Genomic DNA, 25,698 nt, shown 5'->3' on the forward strand with positions numbered 1-25,698 from the left:
ATAATAGTAATTAATAATAATACATTTTATTTAAAGGGGCCTTTCAAAACACACAAGGATACCATACAAATAAGAGCCAGAGACTCGTATATAATAATCGTGTGGCAAATCTCATCAGATGCTCATGAATCAAATCATCTCACAGTTACAGACTCCAGTGACTCTCACCTCTGACTGAGATCCAGCTGTGGAGTGACTGTCCTCTCTCTGTTTTACAGTAGTAGAAACCCTCATGTGACTTTGAGACAGTAGGGATGTTCATCTCTCCTGTCGTCTGATTCTGGACCAGTGATCCGTCTTTATAGAAATCAGCGCTGAGGATCGAGGAGTTTGTAGATCGATGTAAACAGTGTAGAGTCAGAGTCTCTCCCTCAATCACAGGATCAACAGAACTCACCAGAATCACTTCGCCATCTACAAACACAAGAAAAACATCAACAGATGGTAGTGATGATACAGGCTATATATATATGTGTATATATATATATATATATATATATATATATATATATAAAATCAGAGCCATACTTAAATTATTATTAAAATGTGGAGGGTCAAAATGTAAATCTGAGAAATTGATACTTTTATTCAGCAAGGATGCATTTATTAAATGTGAAAATGTGATGCATTGATCAAAAATGACATTTATACTGTTACAAAAATATTTCTTTTTAAATTAAATGCTGTACTTAAAACTTCTTCTATACATCAAAGAAAAAATGCATCACATTTACCACAACAATATGAAGCAGCACAACTGTTTTATCAACATTGATAATACAGGGTTTCTGCAGGTTTCATCACATCTAATTTAATGCTGTTTAATGCCTTTTTAATGCCAATTTTTTTTTATGCCAATTTTTTTATTTTTTAATGCCATATATATGTTGCTAAATGTCGATAGATGGCGACACAAGGCAATTAGAATATTCATCATGTCATTGTTGCATTTGCATTCTGCCAAGTGTTAGCCCTTTACATTAGTTTGCTTCTCTGTTGCTACCCTTTTTGCTCACATAATATATTTAAATACAGCCAAATTCCAAATAAAATTGTTTCATCTATATATTTTTCTGTTTTTCTTGTCAGACAACATGAAATGATGACTGAAACGCGGCCCATTAAGACTACAAGCAGGGCTCGACATTAAACCTTGTCATTCACATACGAGTAAAACAGTTGCTTATCCGAAAAAAAAAAAAAAAGGATTTTTTTGGTGGTGTAAATATAAATTTAAAATTTCTGAAGCAATATCCTTTCAGAATATTGCAGCTTTGACATATTTAAATCTGCATATTTGTGATAGATTTGTGACAGATTTGTGCCCCTTCAAAAAAAACAACTTAACCCGGACTATTTGACAAGCGTTACTTTCAAGCCCTGACATGTTAAACCAGCACTAAAATCCTGATTTATAATCGAGACGTTGTCTGGCAAAATCACCATACACATAATATAAAGACATTTGCTGTGATTTTGGCTCTATATACATGTAAAATGATCACTCAGGTTAGAAGCAATAGTATATTTTATTTGTTCTCTGACATCCTCAACTGAATGCGCTGCTCCTCTCAGCCACTCACTGAATAGCAGATGCAGAGAGAGAGAGGTGAAAGCAAGCAAAATATTGCGCTCGTGTGGCAGTACCGGGGGGTCTCAGAACCTAGATCAGGTTAACAAGCAGGGTGCGATTTGTAGGGGGGGGGGGGGGGTGAGAGGGATTTCCCCCCTTCTGGTCTATGTATCCCTGCCTCTGCTGAATTATTTTTATCCCTCCTGGGTGATGCTACTCCACAAACCACCAACAAAGCATATACATACCAAAAATAAAAATATTTTTTTAAAACATCGCCAAGTAAAACGCTGTGTTTATATAGAACTGTCTCTTTATGCATACAACAAATGGGACACTTTTCAGACGCGCATTCCAAATTCGCCTCAGCGCCAGGCGCAAGTCAAACGAGTGTGGAAAAGGTAGGTGACGATGAGGGAGCTTCAGTTGAACAACAGTAAACTGTGGTCAGATGAGATGTTGTCAGACTATGTCGGTAAAACTCCAATCAGCCGTTATACTGTGCTTGCGGCGCGCACTCAAGAATTGCATGCGAGTGCTGCATTTTACTTTATTATAGCTTAAAGCGCAAAAGAAACTACGAGCATGCACCGTCGTTGTTCTGTTGTAAATAAAGTCATGAAATTACCAAACATGCGATTAAAGCTGCCTCAAAACTGTGCATGCATGTAGTATGTATTTGTTGACATGGATTTAAAGCTATTGTTATCCAATTTGTTCGCCTTAAAACATCTGAAAATGCACATATGTACACCAGGGAAATCTAAATTTTCTCGGGGGAGCATGGCCCCCAACCCCCCTAGCAAACTATATTTTGTGACCTCAGTAATTATGAAACCCTGCATACGGCCCTGGTTCTTTCTGATCAAAAATAAATGGGACCAAACGCGATTGAATGTAGAGGTTTTTATCTTGTATTCTATAAAAAAAAAAAAAAAAATCAATACCGATTGATTTTGCATTCCTATCAGAAATTAAGTATTATTAGTTTTATTGTAATAGTGGTGCAAGTATGGATGCTATCTAATCTAATACTTCAAATCCCAAGGTTAAATCAGAAGATTTATTGTAAAAATGTTTCTGCCAAAAAATAGTATATAGCTCCACTATGGTTTATGATTATTTTCAAGAGGGAAAAAAAGACAAAAAAAAAAAGAAAATTTAAAACACTATTATTAGTGTATTAAACACAGTATTATTATTTTTCTTCAAAACTATCTAAAAAAAATTAATGCTTGTAGAAATAAAATTTAATGCTTTTTAATGCCATTTAAGGCCTTAATTTTCACAAAATCCATTTAATGTCTTTTAATGCTTTTTAATGCCCCGCGGATACCCTGTAATAATCAGAAATATTTCTTGATCAGCAAATCAGCATATTAGAATGATTTCTGAAGGATCATGTGACACTGAAGACTGTAGAGTAATGATGCTGAAAATTCAGATTTGATCACAGAAAAAAACACATTTTAAAATATATTACAATATAAACAGTTATTTTGAATTGTAATATTTCAGAATATTAGTGTTTTCTTTTACTGTATTTGATCAATTAAATGCAGCCTTGGTGAACAAACATTACCATTACATTACAAAACATTACAAAAAAAAAAAAAAAAAGAACCTTACTGATCCCAAACTTCTGAATGATATTGTAGTATATTTTATTACAGAGTTGAAATCTTGATATTCAGTGTCCATGGAAAAAATAATAATTCATATATTTTTAGTTTAATACATAATCACGACTGAATTCTTAATTATATTAATTTTTAATCTTGAACAGATTATTTTTATTATGTTTTATCTAGATGTAAGCGTGATTGGCCTCACCATGTACAGTGATGTTTCGAGTATGACGTTTCTCTCCAGATTCAGACTGACACCAGTACACTCCAGTGTCAGATGTGCTGAGAGACTCGATTACACATGGAGATCCTGTTTGTTTTGAACAAGTTTTTGTGTCTTTGTCTGTGTATCTTCTCACTGTCCATACAGCAGAGTTACTCTGATCCTCACAACTCAGAGAAAGAGAGTGAGATGAGAAATGTTGACTTCTGCTGGGACGTACCACCAGAGACATTGAAACACCTGAAGAGAGGAAAATCTCATTAAAAACTGACAGATGATGTGATTGTGTAATAAAATCATCTCTAACAGGTAATGGAGTACAATTAAGATGAATATTAGCACTAATCAGAAGTGATAGTAGCCAAACAGCTGACTGCTAACATCAGTCGCAAGCTTCATATCACAAGTGTTGAATTACAGATGATCTCTTGACCTTTCTGGTTAAACTTGTTCATTTAGCAGATGCCTTTATCCCTAAAAGATGAATATGACAAAATGATTCATCATAAGCACAAAACTTTATTTTGCACTAAATTTTGAAATAAGAAGGACATTATTATGAGTGTGTATTTGATAGTGTGTCTGATCTGGTTTAGACTGACATTTGGAGGAAAGTGAAATTAGGTTTTTGAGGTTGTCATTAGTTTAGGATTGTTTTTACACTTGAATATGAATGTAGAGACATCAATGAAATAGAACTATGGATGTGCACAATCATAAACACTCACCAGTGACCCACAGTGGCTGTGTGCTGCTGTGTCGTGTGTAATAGGCTGGTCGTCCTCTCACTGCTCTGCACGTATAAACTCCTGTGTGCTGTAGAGCAGCAGGACTGAGAGTGTAAGATCCTCCAGCTCCTCTGCTGCTGTCTGACAGAAGATCATGATCTCTGAACCAGCTGAACGTCCAGCCTGTAGAGGAGCCTGAAACCTCACAGATCAGAGTCACTGATTCTCCTTCAGTCAGCCACGGCTGTGGAGACACTCGCATTGCTGCCTGAACTTCATCTGAACAAAACATCATGAGTTACAGAGCCATAGAGAAACTGATGGAGAAGCTGATCACAACAAACACAAACTTACCTGATACAGTCAATGTAACAGCATCACTGCGCTGAGAGATCTGAGTGTTTATCAGTCCTGTACAGGTGTATTTACCGCTGTGAAAGTGATCAACACTGCTGATGTTCAACTCTTGTGTTGAGGTTTGGTTGACAGTGTCTCCCTCTCTTTCCCATCTGTATGTCCATTCAGTGTCTCCTCCCCACTTCATATCACATCTGAGAGTGACTGTTTCTCCTCTAAACACTCGTTCATCGGGTCGTACCGTCAGCACAGCTTTAGGACTCTCTGCGCAAACACAGATTATTACATTTATTTAAAGTTTTAGAAGTTCTGTAGATATTGCCTCTGATCTGTATGTTGAATCACATGTTCTCTCTCACCTGTAACATTGACCCACAGTGCATCACTGTAGTTTGTGTAATAGACTGGTTTCCCTCTTCCAGCTCTACACCAGTACTGGCCTCCATCAGACACTGAATCAATCTTCAGTCTGTAGGAGTTTGTTTCTGTCTTCTCTGTCTCAGGGTTCAGTGTGTGTTTGTACCAGTAAAAGTCCCAGTATCCAGTGGACGGATCCATGCGACAGGTCAAATTCACTGTGTTTCCTGTCAGTGCAGCTCCTGCAGGATCTGATGTGAGTTCAGGCTTTGGGTTTAGACCTGCAGGAGAACAAGAACAGATTCAGATCCTCAAGAGTCAGAGTTCACCTGTGTTTGACAAATCATTGAGTATTTATCTGCAACAGTTGATACAGATGAGAATAGGTGTTGAAATATTGATTTTAAATGATCATTAAACAAATCTGAATATGAACACTCACCTGATACAGTCACTGTAACAGCATCACTGATGTCTGATTTCTGTGAGTCTGATCTCTCTCCTCTACAGCTGTATTCACCACTGTAAGACACATCAGCTGTGAAACTGAACTCTGCTGCTGTTGTTGTTGTTGTTGTATAGAAAGGTTTTCCATCTTTAATCCAGCTGTATGTCCACTGAATGTTTCCTCCTCCCTGTATGTCACATGTGAGAGTAACTGTCTCTCCTCTGAACACAGGCTGATCTGGCGTCATCTTCACTACAGGTTTTGGTCTCTCTGTATTAATAAACATATGAGTTAAATATTGATTCAAACAGCATCACAGTTTCATAATCACTGTTATCAACTCAAAACATCCTCATGAGAAAAACAGTTCATTATGTAAAGATCTAGTTTGTAGTTTTTGTTGATTACATCAAAAATGTTTCTAATTATTAGTCAAAACTAGTAAAAACATTGATGTTCATCTCTACAGGTGTGTGTATTTGTGTTCACATTTCATACAAATGTGGATTATACAAATATTTACATAATTTAAAAGTTTAAAAAAATTGTTCTCAATTAAATTTGAAATGTGATGAGGTCATGTGACAGCTCAAATTGTTTATTGTTGAATATTGTGATCAGTCTTTTTAGGAGGACAATGATATTCAACTTACGGATCACAGTGAGAGAAACAGAGCTTGACTGTGATGAGTTTGGTCTTCCATCTCTCAGTCCTCTACACCAGTACTGATCCTGATCAGATGTAACAGCTCCAACAATACTGAGAGTGTCTCCGTTTACAGTGTAACGCCCAGACTTCTGTAACATTGAACTGTATTTAATCCAGTCATATCTCCAGTTACTGTGATCAGAGTTTATCACACATTTCAGATTGACTCTCTCTCCAGTGAATACAGGATTGTTTGGTGTCACAGTCAGTGTAGATGTGGGTAAATCTGTAAAGAATGACACAAATGTGTTAATATTTTGTTTATATCAACAAAACGATTTCATGTGAATTCTGCTGATCACTTTAAAATCTTGTAGATTCTGTATAAATTCACTTTATTTCCACTAGTAAAGGTAAATTCATCTGTTCCTTTGTTTTTGATGTGTGATTTTTTTTTTTTTTTTTCTCCAAACATCTGGAGTTTATTTTCTGCACTCAGTAAAATGATCAGAGCTTTAATGTCTTCTTCTGGTCATGTACAAAGCACAGAGTTTTGACAGGGGTGTGTTTCTATGAATTGTTCGGTTTTGTTTTTGTTTTTTTCATAACATTAGTGATCAGCCATGACAGTAAACGGTCTGTAAACAGAGGTTGAATGTTTTGTTTGTAAAGCGTTGTCTCTGGACAGTAATGTTTGGGTTGTGCTCAGAAAGACTGATGTTCTGTGATGTCAGGATGATGCAGACTGACTTTTTCTGAGAGTCCTAGTTCGGGTGCTAGTTCAGAGCTAGTACTGGTGTCAGTTCGGAGTTGGTTCAACTGATAAGCCTTCTAAGAACCGGTTTGCCTTTCCACGGGCTAGAGAGCAGCACAGAGCCAGGTTTTACATAGCCTACATCTCATATCACAGCAAAGCTAGTGCTGCAGCGCCAAACACACCACGCTTGTTCGAGATGCATCGGCTTCTCGAAGAGCGTTCGGTGCGTGACATAAAAGCATCGCGAGAACGATCCAAAAGCACAAGGAGTCGTATGCTCTACAAACGCTCCCGCGGACCTGCGGCAGTCCGATGTCACCCGCCGAATCGGTCCGCGCTGCTCCGATGCATCTCGAACAAGCCTTACTCAGGACACAGACGGAAGAAGAGAAGTAAGTGAACACAGATGTTCATTTAGACAGAGGCACGAACACAGGTAAACGGTGGAAGTAGGGGAGTAAATGATCAAGCACTTTCAGAACAGTCACTTAGCTAACCGAGTATAGTCTTTGCAGATGGAGAGATCAACGTGGAACGGAGAACAGGAGACGGATGACGACAGGAATGGAGACACGGGAACTCAGGTGAGTTCAGGTGATCAGACAATGAAGCGGAGGGGCTGCGTCCGAACCCCCCGTGATGATCAGGGGCAAGTTCAAGTTCAAACCGGTGCGCAACGTTTTGCTACGTTTTCCGGGTTGAACTACATGTTTCCTGGAAACGGTGCGCAACGGTGTGCAACGGGTTTGAGATACGTTTTCTCTCGTTTGGGGGGTGTGTCAGAAATGTTAGCCCAATCAGCAGCAACCTGTATATAAACCACGCGGTATTAAAGAGACAGCTTGCACAATGGGTATTAATGTAACATAAAATACTATACTTATATATTTTGCTATTGCTATGCTATTGTTGTATCACAATAATTAGAAGTTTCCACAAATAGGCCTTTTTCACAAGAATCGGAAATCAGGTGACGCAGGGTAAAGTTAGTTCCGCTATGCGTCTACGGCTATTAGATTGATATGCTCTTTTCTCAAATATCGCTTCTTACCTTTTCTGTTTTGTCTGTTTTCCAAGTCGTTTTTGTATAATCTACAAAGAAATTATTTTCGACTGGTTTGTAGCTTGTACGGCCGCTCAGACCGTTGCTCGAATTTACCGGCAGGTGGATTTACCAGCTGTCATACAGTAAAGGATACGCAGCTCATTCAGCAATTTCCCCGATCGTATTAAGTACCACGAACATTATTTATATAATTTATTCATTAAAAAAAAAAAAAAAAACTCCCAATATATACTTTAATGGGGGATATAAAATCGAGATACATAATATTGAAAAAAAAAAAAAAAAACTCCCAATATACTTTAATGGGGGATATAAAATATACATAATATTGTCGTGAGTTAATGTTTTAAAAAATATATAGCATGTAATCTCATATGGCATCACATCCCACATTCAAGCATATGTTATAACTAATCCTGATCGATTAAAATGATTAAACTAAGACATAATTAATTTCCAACACCACACTGTACAACTATCAGTCTTTGCATTAATGTTGCAATAATACTGCGCATAATACACACTTTAAGATGATGACGACAGGAAAATGAGTGAGAGACTGAAGTGTTTATATCCAGAAATATCAGGGTGCGAGCGGTCCAAGATCAGAGGATCTTGCATGATAAGGGAGCTTCCAGCTGATAATTTCCCCAGCACGTCGCTAAAAGCACTCTATACATCCCAATGTGCATAGGCTACTATCCACCCTAAATAGCACTGACTATTACACATAGACTACTATTTAGGATGGATAGTATGCACTTTGAGACGCAGGCACTGTCTTTACAGCACATGGAGTGCGATAATGCACAGCCGCACCAAACAGACACGGAGAATATAACAAGTTTAACCGCCATCACTTCAAATTATTTATTAAATTTAGCTCTTAATGAGAGCTCTGTAGTCTCACCAATAATTCACCAAGAACGTTCAAACATTTTCATGACATTTAATTCGTAAAACGACTTTGATTCCCGAGCTGGTTCTCATCGAGGCTATCTATCTATCACTGTAACCGGAAAAACTTTTACACTGCGTGGATCGTTCCGGAAGCCAAAAACCCGGACGTGTGAAATTGGCCTATCCCTTCACTCGATTGGGATGTTCTCTTTTATCCCGAACGGCAAGGGCAGTGACTGTAACATTGAGCGCATTTTGCAGTATTAAACACGAATTTATACACGGATTTAAACACGGATTTAATCAGGCTCCAAAAATTCTTCAAAAAGAACACAAAGAATGGCCTTCTCAGCTGCCATAGTTGCAACTCTTGCGTCATCAGAACAGGGTGTTCAACGCACCACCGTTTCTGTTTAAAAAACGATTTGCAACGTTTTGTCGGGGCTGAACGCAGACCTGGTTAAGATGCATCGGTGTGTTGGTGGGTGTTGGCTGTGACTCCGTGACATATTGCATAGTTCCCACTTTTGGACACTTTTGCTTTAACGGACATCAGACAACACTGCAAAATCAAGCTGTTATATTCATATATTTATTGTCCAACATTCCCATTTTTTCTGATGCATGTCCTTAATTTAATTTCATATGTTGGTATTAATTCAGTGTTTATAATGCTAATATTAAATCTTTTAAAGAATTTTAACCCAAACTGACTGGGTTTCTAGAGAGCAAAAAGGTTTTGTGAAAAAAAGTGGAAGGGCCATTCCACCGAATCTGTGCCATTTCTGTCCCCAGGACATTTTATGTATAAATATGCATGAAAATTAACTCTAAAATATATTTTATTATTAAGCAAAGTGTCCTGAACATTAATCTAACTGCAAATTTAAAATATTAATTTAAAACATTATACTAAAAGAATAGCATTTGTTACATGTCCCCTATCTAAACCTAAACTTTATCATGAAATATAATCATTAAAATCTTTTAGAAATCTTCTTAATTTTGCATTGTTGTGTTACTAAAGACATTTCATAAGAAATCCATAATATGTTATATAAAATACACATTTTAGTCGTGTCCCCATGTTTTCACTCAGTCCTGTTACCCTCACGCATTTCCCCCTCTAAAACACTTGGAACATTCCACAAGACACATTTTCAACAGGAAGTTGCATCATCTGGATCTTATGCAGGCCATGAAAAGACCAAAAGTAAGTCCTCTCATTTTAATTTCTGTATATTTGATGAAACTGTAATTATGAATGAGAGGGTCAATCTCAACGTACTGTCCTGTTACCCAAATTATTTATTAGATGTTGTTTATTTATTTTAAAAATATTAACTTTAGGTAAGTCACTAGAATTTGCTCAGTGTCCTCATGCTATTAGCATGTACGCCATGTGGCCATATATCATGTATTTGATAATTTTTGCTTAAAAACTCAATCCTGTTACTTTCAGTCCTGTTACTCATTTGAAAAATAACGTACTCGGTTACTAACGTAACCTCGGTTCCCTGAGATACGGAACGAGTACTGCGTATGGGGAAAGGTCTCCTTTTTCCCCGTTACTGAAGCCTTTTTCAATAACGCAGTGTAACTGCATCGTCATTGGTTCACTCATAGACAAGTTGTTGAACCAATGACGGCGCGGCATAGCTGCGCGGCCTATGGCGACAGAGCGTGCGAATATTCCCGCCGAAATGGGCGGGGTTTAGGGCTATATAAGCGGGCATTTCGCCATAGGATTTCAGGTCATTCGACTGAAGCGACGACACTGAAGCCGCAGCCTCGTGGCACGGCATGTAACGCAGTACTCGTTCCGTATCTCAGGGAACCGAGGTTACGTTAGTAACCGAGTACGTTCCCTTTCGATACTTCACTCGTACTGCGTATGGGGAACTAATTAAACCGCGCCGTGCCACGGCAGGGAACGACTGGACTTCTCTTGGGCACCGTGAGGGAACCAGAGGACAAGTGAGAAGGCCGGAGCCGTCGAACCCTCGTTACACTACAAAAAGGGAGTTAACTCCCAGAGTGGCATGAAGCGGAGCTCGATAGAGGCCGCTGGATCATACCGAGAGGACCCGAGCTTGTAAGGTTGGGACGTCCAAATGATAAAATCTGACAAAAGTGGACGGCGAGGACCAGCTGGCCGCCTCACAGATGTCTTTAATCGAAACTCCACTAGACCAGGCCCAAGAGGAAGCCATTCCTCTAGTGGGGCAGTCGAGGCCCATAGAGGAGTAACAAAGAGCAATAGCGTTGACTATCCAACGCGAAAGACGTTGCTTTGAGACCGAAGACCCTTTGGTGCGGCCACCAAAGCAGATAAAGAGCTGATCAGATTGCCGAAAAGGCTGTGATCGATCAACGTAGGTCCTTAATGCCCTGACAGGGCAGAGTAGTTCCAGCTCTCGCTCGTCCGACGAGGGAGGAAGCGCTGAGAGGGAAATAACCTGTGCTCAGAATGGAGTCGAGAGCACCTTAGGGACGTAGCCATGCCTAGGTTTCAAAACGACTTTGGAGTCGTTGGGCCCGAACTCAAGGCATGCAGGGCTCACGGAGAGGGCCTGCAAGTCACCAACTCGCTTAACCGATGCTAGTGCAAGTAGCAGAGCGGTTTTGAGCGTCAGGGGCCTGAGGTCAGCTGAACGCAGTGGCTCAAAGGGAGGCCCTTTAAGAGCTCTGAGGACCAAAGAGAGGTCCCAGGTGGGAACAGTGAGAGGACAAGGAGGATTTAATCGCCTAGAACCTCTCAAGAAACGCACCACGAGGTTATTTCGTCCCACTGACTGGCCAGCGATAGGAGCATGAAACGCTGCAATGGCTGCTACGTAAACTTTGAGCGTTGAAGGGGTGCGACCCAGATCCAAACGCTCCTGGAGAAAAGACAGTATCGGAGATACGTCACACTCCACTGGGTCTATGTTGCGTGTAGAACACCAGTCAACAAAGACCGACCATTTCTGGGCGTAGAGGCGTCTCGTGGACGGAGCTCTCGCCTGAGAAATGGTATTCAGCACGTCCCCAGGGAGGTTAGCAGGCTCCCGTCGAGGGACCAGAGGTGCAGAGCCCAGAGTTCTGGCTGGGGATGCCAAATCGTCCTGTTCGCCTGAGAGAGGAGGTCCCGTCTCAGGGGGATTGGCCACGGAGCTTTTGTGGAAAGCCTGAACAGCTCTGAGGACCAAACTTGGCTCCTCCAGAGCGGGGCCACCAGGAGGACTCTGTGCTTGTCTTCCCTGATTCGTCTGATGACCTGTGGGATCAGAGCAATCGGGGGAAAAGCGTAAAGGAGGGTGCTGGGCCAGACAAGAGGTCTACCTCTGCCTTTCCGAAAAACTCCCAGATCATGAGAACCGTCTGGGGGTGGAGCATCCACTCGTCTGAGGGGACATTGCTCCGAGATAGCATGTCTGCTCCCAATTATGTTCTCCCGGGTATGTGAGTCGCCCTGAGCGACTGAAACCTCGGTGATGCCCATTCCAGAAGACGCTTCGCCAGAGCGCATAAGCGGCTGGACGAAAGACCGCCCTGGTGATTTATGTATGACACCACTGTCATGCTGTCCGACTAGACTAAGACGTGGCGCCCTGTCAGGTGTGCCTGGAACGCATGAAGGGCTCGAATCACTGCCAACATCTCGAGGCAGTTGATGTGCAGATGGCATTCCTCGTGAGACCACGAGCCGAAGGCCGGTCTGCCCTCGCAAAGAGCGCCCCAACCTGTGTTGGACGCATCCATTGAGAGCACCGTCCTTCTGGACACCGCCTGTAGGGGTACCCCTTGGCTGAACCATACAGGGTTCATCCAGGGTTTCAGAGCTGCCAAACAGGCCTGATTGACCCTGAGACGCAGGCGGCCGTGCCACCAGGCGTGAGGAGGGACCCGGAACTTCAACCAGTACTGGTTGGCATCCGAAGAAGGCCAAGCTGCAGAACCGGGGAGGCGGAAACCATCAGCCCTAGCATCCTCTGGAAAAACTTCAGAGGGAAATAGGCTCTGTTCCTGACCGATGCCGCGAGCTGCTGAATGGCCAGAGCGCGCTCTGGAGAGACTACAGCCGCCATACGGACTGAGTCGAAAACCGCACACAGGAACGTTATACACTGGCTGGGGAGCAGTGAGCTCTTGGCAAAGTTGACCCTGAGACCCAGGCACTCCAAGTGGCTGAGTAACACGGATCTGTGATGCTCCAGCTCGGCTCGTGACTGGGCTAGGATGAGCCAGTCGTCGAGGTAATTGAGAACCCGGATTCCCATCTGTCTCAGTGGGGAAAGCGCCGCGTTCATGCATTTGGTAAAAGTGCGAGGAGCTAGGGACAGTCCGAATGGAAGGACCGTATATTGGTAAGCCACACCCTCGAACGCGAATCTCAAGAATCGCCTGTGATGGGGGATATCTGGATGTGAAAGTATGCATCTTTCAGGTCCAGCGAGCAGAACCAGTCCCCGGGGCAAACCTGCGCGAGGATCTGCTTCAGCGTTAGCATCTTGAACTTGAAGAGGTTCAAGAGCCTGAGATCTAGGATGGGTCTGAGACTGCCATCTTTTTTGGGAACTAGAAAATAACGACTGTAGAACCCTGAATTGCTCTCTGAGGGGGAGACTATTTCTATAGCTCCTTTCCTCAGAAGAGACGTGACTTCGGCTCGGAGGACATGAACGTCGTCCGTGTTGACTGAAGTCTGAAGCACCCCGCTGAAGCGCGGGGGCCTTCGGGCGAACTGAAGCGAGTAGCCTCGACTTATGGTTCCCAGAACCCAGCTTGACACTCCGGGGATGGCCCGCCAGGCCTCGGCCCGCGTGACAAGGGGCTGAATGGTATCGGGTGACAGGCCGCCAATCGGGGGCCCGTGCACCGGAGAGAGTGGAAGAGGAACTTCGCTCTTTCTTAGAGAAGGTAGAATATTCATAGTGTTCGCCATAAGAATGGCGTTTTGCATGGACGCAGCACTGGGCCCAGTTAGCACAACACTGAACATATCTCCCACGCCCAGAGCTGAACGAGGCGGAGGGGGTGGAACGAAAGAGCTTTTGGGGTGGTCCGGCCGTGGCGAGACTTTGCCCCATCCTCTTCCTTCCTGAAAAATCAGGAGGGCTTAGGAGGCGTCGGGTCCAGCGTAATCTTAGGCCGGGGTCCCTGACGTTGCCTCGGGAAGGAGGAGCTCTTACGATGGTGCTGTTCCTTGGGTGGTGCTGCCTGAGAGGTAGAGGGGGCAGGTTTGTTCTGCTGAGCCGGCGCAGACTTGGGGCGGCTGGAAGCAGACGTGGAGCTAGAGCATTTAGGCAGGAAGTGTCGCATAGCCTGGGACGACTTTTGTGCTGCAGTAAAACGCTCCGTAAAGCCCTCTACTGCTGGCCCGAAGAGACCAGAAGGAGAGACCGGGGCATCCAAAAAGGCCGTCTTGTCCATCTCCTTAATCCCGGTCAGGTTGAGCCACAAATGGCGCTCAAGCACGACCAGGCTGGCCATGGATCGTCCAATGGCCTGAGCTGTGGCCTTTGTGGCACGCAGGGCTACGTCAGTGGCGCTGCGGAGGTCACGGAAGGCAGGTGCATCGACGCCGGACTCATCCAGAGAACGGAGGCGCTTCGCTTGAAACACCTGGAGAATAGCCATGGTGTGCAGCGCTGAGGCAGCCTGGCCCGCGGACGTATATGCTCTGCCAGCCAGGGCAGAAGTGGTCCTGCAGGGCTTGGATGGAAGGGCCCTCTTAGTTTTCCAACCCACAGCTGTGGGGGGACAGAGGTGAGCCGCCACCGCTTCGTCCAGGGGCGGTAGATGCTCGTAACCCTTCTCTTCAGAGCCATCCACAGAGGTGAGAGCTGAATAATGTGTAGTACGTAGGCGGGCAGAATACGGGGCGTGCCACGACCAGGGGCCTGGCGGGAACCCGGCAGGAACCACTCGTCGAGCCTGCTCCATGATGGCTCCTCTGGCGGAGCCCATTCGAGGTTCAAAACCTCTACTGCTTTTGAGAGGATGCTGAAGAACTCGGCATCCATACCCGGCTTGCAGTCAATGGGCTCCAGCGAGGGAAGGCGGGCGGGGTCAGAATCACCGGCCCAACCTTCGGTTTCAGAGGCCGCGAAAGACATGGAGTCATCAAGCGGCTCGTCCTCAGAACCGCCAAAAGAGATGAGGTCGCTCACATCTGCTGAGGGACGCAGCTCAGGGCGGGAGAACAGGACGGGGGACTGCTCTCTCGGGGGAGAGGGTGAGGCACGCGGGGAAGCTGGCGTGACGTCATCCAACTCCGTGCGCTGGGCCGCTCTGCCCTGCTGTCTCTTCCTAGCCGGCTCGCGGGAGGAAGAAGACGGGAGGGCGCCACTGAAGAAGGCGATCCGCGAGCGCAGAGAGGCGAGACTCATGTTCTCACAGTGAGAACACGAGGTCCCGGTGAGCGCGGCCTCTGCATGGGGTCTGCCCAGGCAACCGACGCACTCACCGTGTCCGTCGTCGTCATGCAGAGGGGCTCTGCATGTGCCAAACGAGTGGCGCGGCATTTGTAACAACGCCGCCGCCGTGAAAAGCGAGGGCCGCTAGAGCGGTGAAAACCGCTCTTTTAGAGCGGCAATAAACCGCGGGGAAATTGCTCTTTTAGGCGCGCCGGATGGCAGCAGGAGACGGGCTGGCAGGCGGCCGAAAGCGGGAAGCGGGAGGCTCGCCGGCGCTTCTTCCTCGGCGAGCTCAGCAGTCCGCTGCGGGAGCCTCTTCGACGGCAGCGAGAGCTTCTTTCCAGGCGGCGAAGACTTCAGCCGGAGATCAGCGAGGAGCGATGTGAAGTCGTCGCTGAAGGAGAGAGAACTGAAATCCTATGGCGAAACGCCCGCTTATATAGCCCTAAACCCCGCCCATTTCGGCGGGAATATTCACGCGCTCTGTCGCCATAGGCCGCTGCAGTTACACTGCGTTATTGAAAAAGGCTTCAGTAACGGGGAAAAAGGAGACCTTTCCCCATACGCAGTACGAGTGAAGTATCGAAAGGGAACAGGAGTGAGTTAAGAGTAACAGGAGAGTCCTCTGTTTTGTTGATTTAATTGTGTGAATATTAGTTGATATAATACTATTCACCTGTATCATGAGTTTTACAGTTGAAATTACTTAAATTTTAGATTTTTAGGATTATTTTTACAGTGTGAATGCCATACTTGCAGGGAGCCAGTCCTCCACAATGTGACTTAATCTTTTTGTCTTTCTCTTTCTTATCTTTTGTAGAAGATGGAGAGAACCTATACTTTGCAGGTGCAAGAAACACCCACCCATGGCATGCTGCGAAGGTGTGAAACACACCTGCAACCCTCTCTTTTTCCCCACTTTTTTGTCTTTCCTTCCCTCCCTCTCCCCCCTCTCTCTTTTCCCTCCCTCTCCCCCTCTCTCTTTTCCCTCCCTCTCCCCCTCTCTCTTTTCCTCACCTTCCATCTTTCTCTTTCCACCTCCTTCACACAGCATATACCTTCAACACAGAAATCTCACTCACACACATGCACACACAGCCATGTACACACTCTCTTTCTCACACACATGCACACACATATGGACACTCATTCCTGTTACCCAGTGTTCATTCCTGTTACTAAATGTATATATTTTTCTAAAAAAAATAAAGTTAAACCACTGTTTTTATCAGTTTTGTTTGATCCATCATTTACACAATTGTTAAATAAATTACATTAAAAAAATTATAAACTTGAAGCTTCTGTCTTCTTTTAAATGGAAAAAATGTTTTGCGTTTTTATTAAAATACACCTTGCCTTAATATAAATAAAAATAATATATATATTTTTTTTGTCACAAATATCAATTATTTGAACAAATAACCAAACTTTTCTTCAAAATAAACACTTTCTTGAGGTGAAAACAAAGGAATTAACTGACATGCTTTTAAACAAGCTTTTTAAATGGCACATGAGTTTTGGTAACAGGACTGAGAAAGCATGCATCTAATCTTCATTTTTGAAACCTTGTAAAATATTAAATAAAGTTGCCTGAGATTGACCAATACACATTTCGAATAGTTAAATGTATGTAGTATTAGATTCAGTGTTGAAAAAAGATAAAAAATAAAGTTTAATTTTGAAGAGATACAACAAGCAAATGTCACCCATTCAGTGGAATGGCCCGGAAGACTTGAACACAAAGTCTGTAAAATAAACTGTTAAAAGGATTTGATGATCACTAGTGATTTATTCTGTGTTCAATCATTCAATCATTCAGTAGCTGATATTGCCATAGAAACTAGTGGACTGCCGACTCGCTTTCACCACAAAATGGAGGAAACGCAGGGCTGCTGCTGGGCGCCAGTGTTGCGATGGAACGTTCTATTGAGTGTCGCTTCTTGTTAGTGTATATTCTTTGTCTCTTTGGCCATGTACACACTGTAAGTTTCTGAAGTTACAACCGCATTTAAATATGGGAGTGAATCCCCAAAATTATCGTCACATGTGTGTCCAGAACACGACTCACTCTTGAAACTCTGATGATTGACAGCTTGGAAACCATAGCAACGTTCTGGCACCTGTGTTTGGAGTATGTTATTGTCACCAAAGTAAAATTACAGTGACAAAATACTTGTTATTTTCAGCAATTTTAACCAAAGCAGAGTAGACGGAGGTGTCATATTTTGTTTATGCTTGTAAGGCTACTTCACAGTTGCCATGTTAACTTATTTCAAGAGTTTTTGAGCTTGTTGTTTAAGCTTGGCTTATAAAGTGATCGAGCTTACAGAGTTATTAAAATGAGTGAGCAGTAAAAAATAAAGTGAGCACTTAAAATAAAGTAAGCAGACGCATGTCACAATATTTTTGTCTTAAGTTTAGCATAAAGTATTGGATTTATTTCAGTTTATCGTGGGCTTGTTCTTGTTTGCTGGTTTTCTAGAAAGATCTGGCAACATTCAGTGCTCGCGCTGCTTTCCCTGTGATTTCTTCACCTCACACACAGAAGAGAGACACATCTCCGATGCATGTTAAAAACGTCATCAACAACTTCAGTTCGGTTCTGTACAGACTGCATAGAATTTCTGTAAATGTGCTTGTTACTCCCTATATTTTTCAGGAGTTAATTTGGTTGTTGAATGCAGTTGTTACTCCCTTATTTTACTGAACTGTGTGTGCACAGAATGCGTTTAATAAGCTCTAAAAGGTGAACTGACAACCGAATTTAGCTGCAGTGTGTGGCCTTTGAATGGAAGTCTATGGAATGTGATGCTAGGGTGCTCTATGTGGTTGCTAGGGTTGATAGCTTCAACGGTGATCCTGAGAGACTGATTGGTTGCCTGAGTAAAATGAGCCCCTTGTCTCTATGACATTGTGATCGAGAGTTATGTTCAATATGAAATTCCTATGTAATTTATCATAGTAAGAAAAACATGTATTCGCAATATCCCTGTTTCATGGGCCGTTCCTTCACCATAGGATGTCTATGGGGCATTTTTGAAATCCTTGCTTGGAGCTATGACTCATCATAGTTTGTCGTAATGCAAAGTCTATGGGACCCCACTGTGCAAAATCATACACCCGATCACTTATAAAAGATACAGCACACCTCTCCTCAGTAAGCTGCACAATTTGATGCCTCACTCATTGGTCTATGACAAACGGTGTGGGACAAGTTAGCTACGCACCTAAGTTTTGTGTGGAAGAAAATAAGTATTCAAGAGAACAATAGTGATGCTTTACTTTATAGGAAAGCACCACTAATTAAACTTTATCAAACCTTCAAAAGAGGAGTGACAAACTGTATTTATCCATCAGTGTGAGTGAAATTGAGAGTGAAAGACTCTTGACTGGTTGTGATCATGATCATGTAGTAGAGAGAGTTTAGGAGGACAATGATGTTAAACTCACCCTTCACAGAGAGAGAAACATCAGAGCTTGATCGTGATAAAACTGGTCTTCCATATATGTGACCTCTACACGTGTACTGACCCTCATCAGTCTTAACAGCTTTAACAATACTGAGAGTGTCTCTTTTTACAGTGTAATGCCCAGAAGTCCGTAACATTGAACTGTCTTTATACCACTGATATCCCCAGTTACTGTGATCAGAGTTTATCACACACTTCAGATTGACTGTCTCTCCAGTGAAAACAGATCTGTCTGGTGTCACACTCAGTGTAGATGAGGGTAAATCTGTGAAGAAACACAAAAACACAAAGTGATTCAAACAGCTCTTTCAGGGAAAACTAATTTGTACATGTTTTACAAAAGTAGTTTATACATTATTTTATAAAACTGTTGCAAGCTGATACAACTTGCATAAAGTTCATTGCAGTCAGTAGTGTGTAGGGCTGCACAATGTATCAAATTTCTAATAGTGATAGTGTAACTGTTCTGTTTCTGCATTGTGTTTTGTCTGCGTTGTGTTATGAATAACTGGACAGCAAGCGGCAGTTTCGCTGATCTTCTGATATATAAAAACAAAAACACAGCCTCTATAAGTGACTCGCCCTAAAGCCCCGGGTATACTTCGGCTGTCCGCATTCGTGCACCACCTGCATGATGTAATTTTCGTCATGCGGAGGGCTCGCGGCTGGTGTCCTGACATTTCATCCTACCTGTCAGATTACCCAGGCATACTGCATGAGCGCACATCAATATTACATAATTTTTGTCATGATAAATAACACAAAATTACTGTATTTGCATTATTGTAAGGGTAGGTTTAGTGTTGGGGTAGGTGTAGACAATAAATAAAGCACAATCTGATAAGAAGCATTATTTTCTATTGATTTATACTTGTTTTAACGGTTAATGCTATATCATATTGTGCTACCACTACTGTACTTGCCTTAATATAAGGGTAGGTTTAGGGTTGGGGTAGGTGTAGGTGTAAATGATAATAAAGCCATAAACCACGTTAATATGCTGGAAGCACGATAGGTAGCATTTTTCGCTGTCAGATTTTGCTACCCACTGTTTTCTGTTTCTGACAAATTGTCAGAGCTTCTGTCGCACACCCTGTCCGCATGCAGCCCAAATTTCGAGACCGCGTGGTCGGTGCACGTGCAACAGTGCATGCGAAAGCAGGACAGAAGAGTCCACTAGGTGGCAATATGCACAGTACTGAGCACAATGTGCAGTCGTCGAAGAAGAGTGTGTAAAGAGCAATTCTGAAACAAGACGAGTAAACTCAGAAGCATGCCTTCTCCATCGTTTTTGATTCCTGTTCTCTTGGTTTATCTTCTGAACTATGTTGCAATGGTAGATGCACTATTTTTCATCTCTGATCCTGCCCAGCAAATGTCCAGTTGATGACACAATGTCTTATAAAGAGTATAGAAAAATTGTACTGCGCATGTGTCGAACTTGGTCATCCGCGAGCATTCGTGGTTTGCGGTGCGTTCCAAACGGGATATATCGCCCTCCGAACACTTAATAATGAAAAAAATCATGGCCGCCATGTTGAAGGGTCGTTCCAAACTGAAGTGCTCAAAACTGGCTACTTCAAAGGGCCCTTCGGAATGACGGGTTTCAAAGGGTACAACTAATGGACACTTTGCGCCCCCATGATCCTTTGCACAGGGAAGTTCTTTGACGTCACAGAAGGGGTACAGGAGGTTATAGGAGTTCGATTTTACCTATAAATGTATATATATAGTATTTTTCTATACTACTGTAATATTTATACAAGTAGGATTTGGTACATTATTATGGTCAAAACGACATTGTACTTAAACACAAATACTTTACAGCTCCCTTTATCAGTCCATTCAAATGTTTAAAATACATAGACACAATATAGCCTACATGCTATAATCCTAAAATAAATAAATAAATAGACTAACGCTAAACAAATGGTGCAGCTTGCACAATTTACTCCTCTTTGATTGTCTCGTTAAGATGATGCAGAAGTGCGTTCCAAAAGAAGAGTTTTTTTTGACCCCTACACCCTTCATCCTTCATTTTTTTTCTAAAAAAAATAAATAAATAAAGTTAAACCACTGTTTTTATCAGTTTTGTTTGATCCATCATTTACACAATTGTTAAATAAATTACATTTAAAAAATTATAAACTTGAAGCTTCTGTCTTCTTTTAAATGGAAAACAATGTTTTGCATTTTTTATTAAAATACACCTTGCCTTAATATAAATAAAAATAATATTATTTTGTTGTCACAAATATCAATTATTTGAACAAATAACCAAACTTTTCTTCAAAATAAACACTTTCTTGAGGTGAAAACAAAGGAATTAATTGGCATGCTTTTAAACAAGCTTTTTAAATGGCACATGAGTTTTGGTAACAGGACTGAGAAAACATGCATCTATCTTCTGCTTTGAAACCTTGTAAAAAATTTAATAAAGTTGCCTGAGATTGACCAATACACATTTCAAATAGTTAAATGTATGTAGTATTAGATTCAGTGTTGATAAAAGATAAAAAAATAAAGTTTAATTTTGAAGAGATACAACAAGCAAATGTCACCCATTCGGTGGAATGGCCTGGAAGACTTAAACACAAAGTCTGTAAAATAAACTGTTAAAAGGATTTGATGATCACTAGTGATAGTATTTTATTCTGTGTTCAATCATTCAATCATTCAAGTTTGATTTCAGCATTAATGTATGTTTTTTTTAAACCAAGTAGCTGATATTGCCATAGAAACTGGTGGACTGCCGACTCGCTTTCACCACAAAATGGCAGAAACTGCTGCTGGGCGCCAGTGTTGCGATGGAACGTTCTATTGAGTGTCGCTTCTTGTTAGTGTATATTCTTTGTCTCTTTGGCCATGTACACACTGTAAGTTTCTGAAGTTACAACCGCATTTAAATATTGGGAGTGAATCCCCGAAATTATCGTCACATGTGTGTCCAGAACACGACTCACTCTTGAAACTGATGATTGACAGCTTGGAAACCATAGCAACGTTCTGGCACCTGTGTTTGGAGTGTGTTATTGTCACCAAAGTAATATTACAGTGACAAAATACTTGTTATTTTCAGCAATTTTAACCAAAGCAGAGTAGACGGAGGTGTCATATTTTGTTTATGCTTGTAAAGGCTGCTTCACAGTTGCCATGTTAACTTATTTCAAGAGTTTTTGAGCTTGTTGTTTAAGCTTGGCTTATAAAGTGATCGAGCTTACAGAGTTATTAAAGTGAGCAGACGCATGTCGCAATATTTTGGTCTTATGTTTAGCATAAAGGATTGGATTTATTTCAGTTTATCGTGGGCTTGTTCTTGTTTGCTGGTTTTCTAGAAAGATCTGGCAACATTCAGTGCTCGCGCTGCTTTCCCTGTGATTTCTTCACCTCACACACAGAAGAGAGACACATCTCCGATGCACGTTAAAAACGTCATCAACAACTTCAGTTCGGTTCTGTACAGACTGCATAGAATTTCTGTAAATGTGCTTGTTACTCCCTATATTTTTCAGGAGTTTATTTGGTTGTTGAATGCAGTTGTTACTCCCTTATTTTACTGAACTGTGTGTGCACAGAATGCGGTTAATAAGCTCTAAAAGGTGAACTGACAACCGAATTTAGCTGCAGTGTGTGGCCTTTGAATGGAAGTCTATGGAATGTGATGCTAGGGTGCTCTATGTGGTTGCTAGGGTTGATAGCTTCAACGGTGATCCTGAGAGACTGATTGGTTGCCTGAGTAAAATGAGCCCCTTGTCTCTATAACATTGTGATCGAGAGTTATGTTCAATATGAAATTCCTATGTAATTTATCATAGTAAGAAAAACATGTATTCGCAATATCCCTGTTTCATGGGCCGTTCCTTCACCATAGGATGTCTATGGGGCATTTTTGAAATCCTTGCTTGGAGCTATGGCTCATTAGTTTGTCGTAATGCAAAGTCTATGGGACCCCACTGTGCAAAATCATACACCCGATCACTTATAAAAGATACAGCACACCTCTCCTCAGTAAGCTGCACAATTTGATGCCTCATTCATTGGTCTATGACAAACGGTGTGGGACAAGTTAGCTACGCACCTAAGTTTTGTGTGGAAGAAAATAAGTATTTAAGAGAACAATAGTGATGCTTTACTTTATAGGAAAGCACCACTAATTAAACTGAATCAAACCTTCAAAAGAGGAGTGACAAACTGTATTTATCCATCAGTGTGAGTGAAATTGAGAGTGAAAGACTCTTGACTGGTTGTGATCATGATCATGTAGTAGAGAGAGTTTAGGAGGACAATGATGTTCAACTCACCCTTCACAGAGAGAGAAACAGAGCTTGATCGTGATAAAACTGATCTTCCATCTATGTGTCCTTTACACCAGTACTTCCCCTTATCAGACTTAACAGCTTTAACAATACTGAGAGTGTCTCTTTTTACAGTGTAATGCCCAGAAGTCCGTAACATTGAACTGTCTTTATACCACTGATAGCTCCAGTTACTGTGATCAGAGTTTATCACACACTTCAGATTGACTGTCTCTCCAGTGAATACAGATCTGTCTGGTTTCACACTCAGTGTAGATGAGGGTAAATCTGTGAAGAAACACAAAAACACAAAGTGATTCAAACAGCTCTTTCAGGGAAAACTATTTTGTACATGTTTTACAAAACTAGTTTATACATTATTTTATCTCATTTTCATATCATATATTCTGGTTTGCTGTTGTACTGTTTTTAGTTTTCTCATGTGTTTTGAGGAGGCTCCGGTTAGATTCATCTGCAGATACTCTGAAGGGCAGCAGGTCACTGGAATTAATTGAAAATGTCTGGACTATATTGGGCAACATGTACTGTAGACTGAGCCTTGTATTCTCTGTCACTCACAGCTGTTTGCAAACTCTCAACATAGATTATGATAGGTGAGACAAACTAAACTCAAATTTACCTGGTTATAATAAATCTCATTGAGTTATAGTCCAGGTGATTTGTGAAAATAATGTTTACTTTTTCATAAAAGCAGGAAATTTGGTACACTTGTACAGTTTGGGACCCTGAACATTTTCAGAAATTGAGCAATCGCAAATTATGTATTTTGTATCATTACATCAAACATGATAACACAGAAAAGTTGAGGGCTACCCCTATGTGTTGATGGTCAATTATTACAATGATACCATATAAAACATCATAAACTGTTCAGGTGAATAGTTAATGAGGAATTCAGTGACGTGAGAAGGAACTCACTGTATCTGAGAACCTAGGCTAGACTTTTTAATAGCATGACTGTTGCATGCATGTTGTGTAGAGTTTCAAAATCCTTTTGTTCATTAACCCTGACAATACAGTGACTGTGAAGAGTAGAATATTCAATATGGCCTTAGCAACATAGTTTAAAGCAGTGGTCTCAAACTCAATTCCTCGAGGGCCACAGCTCTAGCTCCAACCAGCTCAAACTCACACATGCTTGGAAGCTTCTAGTAATACTGCAAGACGTTGATTATAGCTGGATTAGGTGTGTTCGATTAGGGTTGGAGCAAAACTGTGCAGAGCTGTGGCCCTCCAGGAATTGAGTTTGAGACCATGGGCTTTAAAAGAATGTCACGGACAAAGATTTACTTTATATAAAAAAAAAAATAAAAAAAAATAAAAAAAAACTACACTGCTGTAAAAAAAAAAAAAAAGGGAACCCTTAAATAAATGATGATTCAATTAATCAATGAATGAAATATTCAATTTTTAAAATCTTTATTCATATACATTCTGTAATTTGTTAATAACAAAATTATTTGACAATAGTCAATGGAAACAAAAATCAACAACACACTGAGGGCTGGGTTCAAAAATCACACCAAAAATCAATGTAAAAACTGTTGCAAGCTGATACAACCTGCATAAAGTTCATTGCAGTCAGTAGTGTGTAGGGCTGCACAATGTATCAAATTTCTAATAGTGATAGTGTAACTGTTTCTGCATTGTGTTTTGTCTGCGTTGTGTTATGAATAACTGGACAGCAAGCGGCAGTTTCTCTGATCTTCTGATATATAAAAACAAAAACACAGCCTCTATAAGTGACTCGCCCTAAAGCCCCGGGTATACTTCGGCTGTCCGCATTCGTGCACCACCTGCATGATGTAATTTTCGTCATGCGGAGGGCTCGCGGCTGGTGTCCTGACATTTTATCCTACCTGTCAGATTACCCGGGCATACTGCATGAGCGCACATCAATATTACATAATTTTTGTCATGATAAATAACACAAAATTACTGTAATTGCATTATTGTAAGGGTAGGTTTAGTGTTGGGGTAGGTGTAGACAATAAATAAAGCACAATCTGATAAAAAGCATTATTTTCTATTGATTTATACTTGTTTTAACGATTAATGCTATATCATATTGTGCTACCACTACTGTACTTGCATTATTATAAGGGTAGGTTTAGGGTTGGGATAGGTGTAGGTGTAGATGTTAATAAAGCCCTAAACCAAGTTAATATCACGCTGGAAGCACGACAGGTAGCATTTTTCACTGTCAGATTTTGCAACCCACTGTTTTCCAGAGGTGTAAAGTCCAGGGGTCAGAAAGTAAAAGTCCTGCCATTTTTTTTTTATTCCACCCACTGAAGCAGTGATTCTACTGCAGAAGATCAGCTTTATCAATATAATCTGAATGATTTTGCAAAAGGTGTTCTAATAAATTTTTTATCTAATGATAAAAAAAAAAGGTCATTCATTTAGAGACACACACATCAAGAATCAGCCCGTGAATCTCAACAGTGGTGACCATCAAAAAGCATGTTGCAGTGCATTCTGGGAGCCACCAATCAAAATTCATCCATGGCTCCCATCATGCATTGCTGCATGAATAAATTATTAGCTTAATTGTCTTAGTAATTTTCTTTATTGTCACTCATTTTATTTTTATTTTTTTTCTGTTTTTATGTGACTTTTTAGTAGCTTGTTTTCTAATGTTCAGAGTTTGTCACCGTTGTTGAGATTCACAGGCTGATTCTTGATGTCTGCGTGTGCCTGTGCCTAAAAGAAAGTTTTTTTGTTTTATTCAGAAAAACTTTTGTGAAATCCTTCAGATTATATTGTAAATGCTGATCTTCTGCTGTAGAATCACAGTGCTGCTGTAATCAATAATGTAAATC

The 25,698-nt window shown here is 41.4% G+C and overlaps 1 protein-coding gene and 1 long non-coding RNA gene across 3 annotated transcripts in view; one reads left to right on the forward strand and one right to left on the reverse strand.

The window, feature by feature from the left end:
• The window catches only part of LOC125265639 (sialoadhesin-like), an 86,259-nt gene that overhangs the window by 37,474 nt on the left and 23,087 nt on the right, over positions 1-25,698 (reverse strand). Inside the window, exons 3-11 of the mRNA XM_048186002.1 lie at positions 22,859-23,140; positions 18,538-18,822; positions 5,968-6,249; positions 5,309-5,584; positions 4,869-5,147; positions 4,507-4,773; positions 4,153-4,431; positions 3,407-3,664; positions 169-414 (exon numbers count right to left, since the gene is read on the reverse strand). Coding sequence (XP_048041959.1) covers positions 169-414; positions 3,407-3,664; positions 4,153-4,431; positions 4,507-4,773; positions 4,869-5,147; positions 5,309-5,584; positions 5,968-6,249; positions 18,538-18,822; positions 22,859-23,140 — 2,454 coding nt within the window. The remainder of the gene's footprint in view (positions 1-168; positions 415-3,406; positions 3,665-4,152; positions 4,432-4,506; positions 4,774-4,868; positions 5,148-5,308; positions 5,585-5,967; positions 6,250-18,537; positions 18,823-22,858; positions 23,141-25,698) is intronic.
• Positions 6,170-25,698, forward strand: part of LOC125265656 — a 35,433-nt gene continuing 15,904 nt past the window's right edge. Inside the window, exons 1-2 of one of the 2 annotated variants that reach the window (XR_007184328.1) lie at positions 6,170-7,156; positions 7,227-7,304. This is a non-coding gene — a long non-coding RNA (uncharacterized LOC125265656). The remainder of the gene's footprint in view (positions 7,157-7,226; positions 7,305-25,698) is intronic. The other variant, XR_007184327.1, reaches the window with a different exon arrangement.

This window comes from Megalobrama amblycephala, linkage group LG3 (genome assembly GCF_018812025.1).
Source record: "Megalobrama amblycephala isolate DHTTF-2021 linkage group LG3, ASM1881202v1, whole genome shotgun sequence".
Taxonomy (NCBI): Eukaryota; Metazoa; Chordata; class Actinopteri; order Cypriniformes; family Xenocyprididae; genus Megalobrama; species Megalobrama amblycephala.